This window comes from Pyxicephalus adspersus, chromosome 4, assembly GCF_032062135.1.
Source record: "Pyxicephalus adspersus chromosome 4, UCB_Pads_2.0, whole genome shotgun sequence".
Classification (NCBI taxonomy): domain Eukaryota; kingdom Metazoa; phylum Chordata; class Amphibia; order Anura; family Pyxicephalidae; genus Pyxicephalus; species Pyxicephalus adspersus.
Window position 1 is genome coordinate 19,196,714 of NC_092861.1, and position 10,911 is coordinate 19,207,624.

At 37.6% G+C, this 10,911-nt stretch overlaps 1 protein-coding gene across 1 annotated transcript in view; it reads left to right on the plus strand.

Moving 5' to 3' along the window:
• The window catches only part of NBAS (NBAS subunit of NRZ tethering complex), a 412,001-nt gene that overhangs the window by 40,642 nt on the left and 360,448 nt on the right, over positions 1-10,911 (plus strand). Inside the window, exons 10-12 of the mRNA XM_072407518.1 lie at positions 3,242-3,380; positions 4,807-4,875; positions 9,657-9,785. Coding sequence (XP_072263619.1) covers positions 3,242-3,380; positions 4,807-4,875; positions 9,657-9,785 — 337 coding nt within the window. The remainder of the gene's footprint in view (positions 1-3,241; positions 3,381-4,806; positions 4,876-9,656; positions 9,786-10,911) is intronic.

Genomic DNA, 10,911 nt, shown 5'->3' on the forward strand with positions numbered 1-10,911 from the left:
TTACCGTATTTCATGCATGTTAACCTGTAATATCTATAAAGCTCTTAGACTGCTACTGTGCGCCACCAGGTTGAATTTGATGTCAGCAGCCCCTGGAAAGACTCCAAGCTGTCATTCAAGCCACACATATTAGCAGTGTTTAGCAAACTTTTAATGTTGAAGAACCCTAGAAATAATTTTCAGGTCTTACGGCCATAATTACTTCCTACACAACTCACAGTATATTAGTGTCGTGGTCATTAGGAAGAGTGCTTCCTTACATTGCTGGCCATTGGGAAGAATGTCACTCTTACAGATAGTCAAAAAGATCATTGGTGTCCCTTAGGCTAACCTATAAGGAACAAATTGGCTCAAGAAACTCCTTGCAACTTCTGAAGGAACCATAGTTAAGAAACACTGATATTAGAGTGTTCTTTTTCTTGTAACCTGCAACTCGCATAAAAAGTTATGTAGGAAGGGGAGTTCTCGAGTCCGTATGCCACTCCTTGTTGTCTTCACTTTGGGTCATCCATGCTAGCCTATGAGGAGCAAATTGGCTCAAGAAACCTCGGGCAACTTCTGGAGGAACCATAGTTAGAAAACGCTGATAGTAGAGTATTTTCCTTTTCTTCTACCCTGCAACTTACATAAAAGGTTATGTAGAGAGGGGAGTTCCCGAGTCCGTAAGCCACTCCTGTGTTGTCTTCACTTTGGGTCATTACTATGTTGGAAGGTGAACCTTCTGCCCAGTTCAAAAGTCAATCTATGTGTATGATACAGAGTGGTTCAGCAAACTTCATATCATCCAATATTCATCTCTCTTTTATCTTTTAGTGTGTGATCTTTTATTAAGAAGTCTAGATACCCATACTGACAAAATGCACACCTCATATAGAAAATACGTGACTGTTAGAAGTGCATAATAAAGTCTGCCCTTAAAAACAAAGGCACTAATTTCCACCTGCCGGTCTGTCATACAGGGCATTGCATGGGCACACGCCGTGCTGAACATTCGCCATGATCGAATATTTCAGCTAACCATGCATTGCACACTCTTATCTTCTGAATAATATCAGCCTCAGGCAAGCCTTTTTTACTTGTTATTTTTCTCCCCTACAAATGTAATACTGTGTTGTGTTGATTCCAACTGGCAGAAGCCTTGCTTGGTAACAAATGAGAGAGCAATTACTATGATTTGGAGTAATTACTTTTTGTGGAATTGGCACATTTTCTGTTGTTATGATACTGTGCACATTAGGGAAGTTTCTGTTTGTGTGTCATTTTTGTTTATTTCTGAAATATTTTGCTAAAAAAACATAATGGATTAAAGCCCGCATTTATATATTTTACAAAGTAAGGTTTATCTAATGTGCTCACATAAATGTTCCCAGGGGTGGTAAAGGGACACAAGGATGCTCTCGTGTTCTTTCCTTTGTTGACAGGAGGCTCAGGTCCATCATTTGGTCCACATGTATATAGTAATGGAAAACCATTATCCAAATAATAGTTCTATCATTTTCTATAAAGGTGGTACTGAGGCTGTTTTAATATATTTGTCTCTTCTTACTGTTATTTAAGTCAGATAGCTCTCGGTGCCATCACTTTACCCCCATTTTTCATGGGACTTAATCTGACTTTGGGTTGCTTTAAAATAAAAAGAATAACCCTGTACTGTTACTTCCTAAATAAATTAGATTGGTCAGTGAGGCCTGGGGGCAATAGGGGAACATGACTGGAATCTTGGAATCCATGATAAAGTTGGGGACCTCATGGAAGAGTGTTTTGAAGAATCAGAGTTTTACATGGGTGATATACTGGTAGAAAAAACTAAATTCTCTGTTCATGGTGAAAGTTTATTTATAAGAGAAAGTACCAAAGCAGTGTAGTTATAGAAAAGCAAAAGGTTAGCATGTGTGGGGACCCTGATTGTACTGTATGGAGCATCTTATTTGGTCTTTCTCGGCCTTTTTTAACATAGGGCAACCCTTGAAATGACTTTCATGTCTTCAGGGAACCCCTGTCATAATTACTATATCCACAGTTCACAGTATATTTGCTTGGTTGCCAGTGAGAAGAACGCCACCAAAAAGATCATTGGTGTCACTTAAACTAACCACAGGCACAAACTGCTCTTTTCTTAAGGAACTCCTAGAGACCTCTGGGGGAACCCTGGTTTAGAAACACTGATCTAACTTGATAGCCTTATTGAAGGCTAAAAAAATTCTGGACAAGTGCCATCTAGATGCCCCAAATATAAACATTTAACATATGAAGTCAAGAAATTGAACAAAGTGCAAATATTTAATTACAGACACATTACAAGGAATCATAGGAGACACCGGTTCCAGATATCTTGGAACAATTTACCAATTGACTGTCTTTTAAGCCACGTACACACTTCCAATTAAAGTTGTTGGAAAGGATCTTTTACAATCTTTTCCAACGACTTACAGCACCGCTCCTCTTTATGCAGAGGGGGTTGTACAATGGAGCGGAACCCTGCATTAACCTCTCTTTCCTTGCATTACAATCACTCGTCGTTCATTGTCCGTGGATCCGCCAGGTTGGTCAATTGGACGATGAACGACATGTGCTGTACACACTTCAGATTCTCGTCCGATATCGGTCTTGCGCCGATTATCGAGCAAGAACCATTGGAAGTGTGTAAGTAGCTTTAGAGTCCCGAAATTCCTCATTAGGAAGACCAAACTATCCCTACAGACAATAACAAACTCTTTTAAAGACCTGGAGAATGACAGTTTGTTCTCATAGGATTTGTTAATAAAATTCATTCTAACTAGAGAACTCGTATTATGTAAAAAACCTTAACATAACATAGAAAACATATAATACATTTTCTTTATCATTGTACCTTAACCTTGTTTCTAGCCATGATATTTAGGCTATCCTTCCTTCCTACTCTTATATAATGTATACCTAAAAGTGCTGTCAGCCCCTGCAGTACGGAAATCAGGCGTCACAATAAGATAAGATAAAACTTTTTTTCCTTATAAAAACAGTGGTATGCATGAAATGCCTGATATGTTACAGTGGATAGAGACAATTTTTATTGACTGTATAAGTCAATCAGTTTCTTCTTTTCATTCTCCTTATGCACAAAAAGAATCTGAGCAAGATTCCATGCACTGTTTGTTGTCTCTAGATATTGGCTAGGGTAGTTTTATCCAGGAATTGTGATAAACAAGGCTCAGAAATGGATGTCTCAAAGCTGCAGTTGTGATCTATAATTTGTGTATTTTAGGCTTTTGCTAGTCGGAGGAAGTGAGACAAATGAAGATGGAGTGTCTTCAGCAACGCAATATGGGCTGACAGCCTGGAGGGTGCTCTCGGGGTCCCCCCACTACAAACAGGTCACTAATTATGAGAACGACGTGGGCACGGTAAGTAATCAGAAAATCCTTGTGTGCATTTTACTATTCATTTTCAGTGTTTAATTATTTATCAGAGCATCTTTAATGCCCTCATTTAAATTTTCAGCAGTTTAACATGTTTACAGTAAATTAAAAAATCATCAGTTGCAATATGTGGATAACCACAGGCGCTGATCTTGTATTCCGTGATGGTAACTGGCATTTGTACAGCTTTTTCAGCAAGATAGACGGGGTCAGTGAACTGCTTTCTTGCTTCTTTGACAAGTGCCGGTTGCCGACGTGTGAGATTGACATCCCCCCTTTGCCCATTGAAGAGATCGGGCATGTGTAGAGGCAGCAGGCAGAAGCCTCCTGGGATGCATGACGTATGTATCCCAGGAGGCTCTGCACCCCCATGCTGTTTTTAATAAAGGTTTTACTTTTGTTTTTTTAAAAAGGGTAATAACCCTCCTTTACCATTTTCCCCCCCAAAAGGTAATTTTTACCTTACATAAAAGGGTTGTCTACCCTTTTATGTAAACGTAAAAAAAAAAAAAAAAAAACATCCCACGTCTTCCTGAAATTTGCCTTGCTCCCAGAGCAGAGGAAGTGCTGGTCACCACTCCTATTCTCTGTTTTCTTCCTTCTTCTGGCTACGCCACCCGACACTCCACGCAAGGGCGCAACATCAACTGACATACCTGACTGTAGACTGTAAATGGGGGGTGGGGGAGGGGGGGAGTGCCAATCCCACTGCACAGAAGGGGCAGCCAGAAGCCTCCTGGGATGCATGACATGGGCATCCAAGGAGGCTCTCTGCTCCCATTCAGACAGAAAAGAAGGGGCTTCACTTTTTTTATTTTTTACTTTACAAAAAGTTTTCCTTTACTTCTGGTAACAAGGTGGGAAGAAATCGCTCCAGATTGAGGGAAATCCCTCTTAAACAGTTGTAATCAAAAGAAATATTTCTATAAATATACAGTTTGTGAACACCTGAAACAACCTGGTAGTAACAGGCTGGTGCTGTTTTGATCGCTAGTCTGAATTTAAACTTATTCCCTGATCTTAGACTGCTGGTTCTCCAGAGATTTTAAACACCCAGCTGTACATATTAACCGACAGTTACACTAAAAACAAGTTCTAAGTTGCTCTTTTGTTATTTCTTTTAATTTAATTAGAAGAAGAAAGAAGATAAATAATAGCTTTTTCATCTGAAGACCTGTGTGGTCCCCAATGTTACCGCCTTGCACAGTAGTTGTAAATTAATTTCCAGATTGCCTAAAGGGGCTTAAAGCGTGTCTTGGGAAATGTAATGACTTAAGTGGTTTTATTTATCCTTTTCTTCCTTTTTTCATCTTTTCTCTCATTCCGGGAGTTTTCTTCCTGCAGAAATAAAGATTTTTTTGTCTATAATTTGGGTTGTTGGTGTAACGCATGGCTTGATTTCATTTTCTAGGCACTGAAGAGAAAAGGATTGTGGAGGATTATTAAGGCACGATTATCTAGCAGACACGGAACTGAACAGGTAAGTAGAGGGATTACTGTCATTAATTTAGTTCCAGCAGGTAGAGCTCGGTTTTGATTGAGAGTCACTGGTGTGGAGAGGGAAACGAAATCAGAGCAAGACCATAGGGCTTATTTTTATTTCTGCAATCTGCTGCTATTGTGTTTATTTAACATAATTAAAAATGATGTAAAGGAGGATTCCAGGCAAAAATATGTTTATTTAGAACTTTAAAACTTAGCTCTGGTGATGAAAAAACTTAAGCCTTAGAGTGAGTTCCCTTTTTTCATTTAACTGTAAAGTTAACTGCTCATTTTACCTGGAGGATCATGAATACATTCATATATATTTGACTTTATTCCTTGCTTTACCAGCCTTCCTCCTTTTTGTGCAACATCCCACTTGACATTGAGTCACAATACCACTGCTGTCACCTACCTACAGTTTCTTCCCACCCAGCTTAAAAATATTCCTGGATTGAACACTAAAAAGGTTAACTGAGTAATAATGTAAAATAAATATTTTAAAGCCAAATTGCATTTAAGGTGGAAAACTACTATTGCAATTGGTTAACTCTGCACTGCAATTGTTAAACGCTTGGTTTTGCCTTGGGGTACTTCACACTTTTGACACTTTTACTTATGGGTGCTCAGCATACCAATACAATGTAGGAAAATTGCATTGCTTGGTGGAGAATAATATCAGACAGAAGAGAATGTATCGCACCATCACACAAAGGAGAAGCCTGTAGTGGAGTAAGGTATAAAGCAAATAAACTTGCTTTTTCCTGCTAGTTTGTGGCCAGTGATGCCACAGGCTGCTTCTTCAGACTAGTTTCTCAGACTAGTTTCTTCATAATGGACTTTTTGAATAGAATAAGTATTTACTGCAAATGACCTGGGGACAAATTTGGGAACTATCATGACAATAATACTTAAATCACTTGTTTCACTTGTTAAGCCACACCCGTATAATTTATATTTATTGTTGGCAATTCCTAGCTGTCAAAATGGAGTGTGGGAGTTGTGTAAATAGAGCAGCTGCAGAAGCTGCTCCTATCAAATTAATGGAAGTCCCTTGATGTTTACAAACATTGTTCAGACAAGGAAGAAATATAATATGTATTATTGTTACTTTTTTATATACACATTTAATTTATTTATAAACTTCTGAACCCAAAAAGTGATGCCTAATAAAGCAAACTATCAAGTAAATAAAAATATTTAACCTTTCAATTTTCCTCCTCAGTCCTCCTCTACTTATCTTCTAACCTCCCTCTTTTTTTCAACTGATATTTTCCTTACAAGTTTATATTTCTATTTTTCTAACTTTTATTATGAAAACATTTTTGTTTTATTTATTTGAAGAATATTTCCAGTGTCAAATAAATGCAAAAAAACTACTTTATTTCATTTGTAAGTAACTGAACAATGCTTTGTACTAGACTTTTAAATTTATTGTCATTTTATTGGGGACAAATTTAAATTAGAAATGATGCTTTTGTCTAAAGAAATCATACATTATTTTACCATTAAAATTGTCTTATGAGCTGCTGAATCTAGCAGAACCCTCAGTTCTGCCTCTGGGCATTTTTTTGTCCAGTTACTTATGCATTTGAGTCTAGAATCTGCAGACTCTGGGGAAGTCCCTTAAATAGATGGTCATCTTGGTTCAGCCACTTTCACATTAGGCTATGCCCAAGCTTGTTTAGCTTGTTTAAACACACACAAACATAACATTAATTATATAGTGGATTACCGAGAGTGGTGTGCTGGTGCAGCCAGCACCAAGACAAAGGGAACTGTGTCTACATGATCATATCGAACTTATTACAAATGGTAAATATGAATAGAGGCAAATACATGTCTAAAAGTTTGTCTTTTATTGTGTGCAGTTAAACCCTAATAGGAAAAGATGACACACACACACACACCCTGGCGGATCTGATTGAGTGACGATCGTTTGCTATCTATTGTGTGTGCGATCATTCACACTTTCTCCTTTACATGTCACTTCCTGCATCGTTTAAACGATCGTATCTAGTGTGTGTACATTATTGGTGAATTATATTTGAACGATCATATTGTTACAACATGTACAGAATTGTGCACAATACGATTCATAATCGTTAGTCGTTTGTTTTCTAACAATATTTATTGCAAGTATGTACCAGAAAAAGCCTGTTCAAGTGCAGGAATGTCTGGGAAGGAGGTTTTAAATTCAGATTCTATTGTATTAGAATGATTACAGGGAGTCAATGGCATGATGGTCCTATTATTATCACTAGGGTTGAATGTGTTTGGCTGGCATTCGTGTATCTCATTGTGTGCAGTGTGTATCCATAAATTGCAATAAAAAGTTTCTAGTAAACCCAATAATGTAATGGAAAAGTGTTCTAGGAGTAGAATTCAGGTGCACAGCCTTGACCATCTGAATTTGAAGTTATATCTTGGCTACTTTGACATTCATCAGACCTTAGGCATCTTGGATGATCTAGCTATGGACAAGTAATTTAGGATATATGCGTAGGGGCTATGTAGGGCAATGTATTCTCATGATGAAAAAAAATACATTGAGATGGGTTTTGTGGCCTTATCTACCACCCTAATAAGAAAACTTTGCCTTTTCGGTGTTCCCCCAGGTCCCTTTTACCCGGACGCACTTTTCAGTAACCACCTGCCTGTTTTTGGGAGATTTCTGAAAGGTTAGGTCACAATACAAGGGCCACCACCCACCTACAGCTTCTTCCCACCTAATGTAAAACAATTTTTGGGGAGAATACTGCTCTTGGTCTTGTTACTGTGTTGGTGGGGTGCCTGCTAAATTCTACTTGAGCATAGCATTGGGGAACATGTCAAGGGATTATGTTACTGGGCCCTAGCAGCCAGTTGGCAGACATTAATTAAAGTTGATTCTATATCTGAAGCTGGGCCCCTTGCCATTCCCATAAGATGATTATTTGATGGAGATTGTGGCCTCCTAAACTCCCTCTAACCCTAAAATTTCCTACAAAGTCTTATAACGGCCTAGCTGTTATTTCTCACATGTAGCGTAAAAAAACGTTTGCATATTGGTTCCTTTTTTCATAGTAGGAAATACATTTTTCATACTGCTTCCTTCATTGTTCTTTCAAGCTGTTGGTAGAGAGGTTTATTCTGGCAGTATTTGAATTTTTCAAGGCATTTTAGCTTTGTAGATGAAAACTTCACAATAGATGAAAAAAGAATGGAATAAATCTTGTATAATCTGTGAAGAAAAAACACATTGTGTTCCTACCAATTTGCCGGTAGAACGGAGTGAATGTTTATTTGGCAGTAATGTTTCACATAAATGCAGTTATAGAAGTTAACAGCACAGCAGCAATGTGTATATTGTCTCCCGGTGTCTCCTAAAAGCTCATTTATGTCTTTCTCTTTTCATCATTTCCTGTCCCTTTCTCTTCATCTCTCTCTAATAAGGGTGATATTGATTTTGGGGGAAAAATGCTCACCTCTCAGGCTTAATCTCAAATCCATTTTGTTTTTGGTTGATGCTTTTAGATAACTTACAAGTTTATTTTTGCTTTTTCACCACTATGGCTTATTTGTGATTTGTATTTTCACGGCTATTCACAAAATGAAGGAGATTGGTGTCAAGCTTTTAGTAAAAAGGAATCTAATCTAGAGAAGCTTTTTAAAGCTTTTTAGGTATTCTAATGATATCAACTGTTTATGGAAAGGTTTTTTTTTTCTTCCTTAAAGACATATGAAAAAATGGTCAGGCTAATGTAAACATTAGTGTTAGCTTGCTGCATAACTCACCATAGATTTGAATAGAGCAAATTATATGCTGTAGAGATGGTAGAAGTATGGCCCACTTCAAGTTTACTGGCGGCCACCACCAGGGAAGGTTTTGTGCCTTAAGAGTGTAGAAGCTGCAGCCTTTGTCATGGAGAAAAGTAACCATTTGGATTTTGGAAGGGAAGGAGTTCTAGGTTCATCTTGGTTAGATCATGGGTCTCTTAGAGGGTGGATTAATGTCAAATATTTATTTTCCTTTCATTTTATTCTGGTAAATATACTTTTGCTATTATTATTATTATTATTATTATTAATAAACAGTATTTATATATTGCCAACATATTACACATTGCTGTACATTAAATAGGGGTTGCAGTTGACAGACAGATACAAATAATGACCCCGGAGGAGGAGAAGACCATGTACCATTGATACATCTGTTCAAGTTTTTAACATGCTGATCCTGCCAGAGCCATGGTCAACTCATACCTTCTTGTGCTCTCTGCTGACTATTAAAAGTTAGGGCTGTTCAGTTCTGTAAGCTGCAGCAGACCCCCTATGTCATGTCTTGGAGAGTAAAAGGAAGTGTTCTATTGACCTGAAATACTTCCTGTCCTAGTATGACGGGGCTGCCTCTCATTTATAAGTGTACATTGCCACACTAGTTCTTGAAGCATTCTGCTGGCAATGATACCAGGTCAAATCAAAGATTCTAAATAGAAAACTAATCGGCAATATTGTAATTTTTTTTTGTTCCTTGGTTTAGTTAGAATTTATTTGTAAGATTCCCTGAAAGTAATAAATATTTAGATGTTGTGTATGTAGTGACCAATCCAGGTTCTGATAATTTGCTATGTGATGCCATTTCTATTTCAAATACGATCTTGGTGGCCTCAGCTGTAATATTGTACGCAGACACCTTTTATCATATGTAATAACCATAAGAAAATGTGTAATCCTTGATATATAGCCAACTTTCTTTTTTAGCTGAAACACATTGAAAATAATCTGTTATCTTTACAGGATGGAATTTTTAAGATGAGCTTGTCTCCTGATGGAACACTCCTGGCTGCTATCCATTTCTCCGGTAAACTATCTATCTGGGAGGTTCCGTCCTTGAGGCTGCAGGGAGAGTGGCCTCAGAATGAACAGGTGAGTGATCCCTTTTAGATGTATTCTACCTTCTAAAAAATAAAATATATATATATAGAAAATCCACTCAAAAAGCTAAGCACAGAGGTAGGTTTGTATTGTTCGTGAGAATGCATTGCCATTATTTCTCTATTTACCCATTCACATACTTCAGCACCATGTGTTTCTTTTCACTGTTCTTTTAAGAACTCACCATACACAATTTTTGTGAGTGGTGTGGCTTGGGCAGCCCATTCAGATGAATAATGCAAGAAATGCTGATTCGCATGTAAACTTCTTTATTTCTTTCTATTGCGCTGACATAATACGCAGCACTTTACAAAGGCCATAGTCATGTAACTAACTGTCCCTTAAAGGGACTCGCATATCTAATATCCCAATCGGTCATATGTCAATAGTACTGTCTACAGTAAGGTTAATTTTTGGGGGCCCTGCATGTTTTTGAAATGTGGGAGGAAACCGGAGTACCTGAGGAAACCCACGCAAACACTGGGAGAACCCGCAAACCCCTGGAATTCATAATTTGAATTTTTTTTGTTAGTATATGTGCTTGCAGAGTAACCTGATTTGGCTGCCCTTGCAAGTCTATCTTCTTTCAGTTTCTTGCACAGGAAAAAGTACAAATTCTAGTACTTACAATAGCTTTATTTAAAAAGTTTTTTTTTATGATTACTTACCTACGATAATTAGTTTCTCTCCAAATGTTTGCGTTTTATTAGGACGTATTAAATTGTACTTATTATTATAGAGCACATGGAGTAAAAAGGAAAAACTTTCTGAACCTTCGTCCTACATTGCCATAATGCATTTTGATTCTTAACTGTGGTTGTTGACTTCTGATCCACATTGAAAATCAACTTTTGCAAACTCTTTTACATTTGCATTTTTTTTTAAATCTGGCTTTTATGCCGATTATGTCCACTTTGCATGACCTAATTCTTTAAATAACAGTAATTAGCAAAGGGAAATAATTGTGCCTGGCCTCCACACAAGATGATTTAAAATGTGTCCTGGCACACTCTGCTCACTGTGGGTGTTTAACATTGTAAAACAAGTGGTTGGGTAAGTGTGATAATGTGCGGTATTATCTAATTGAATTGGCATTGAGAGACCTTTTAGCAAGAGC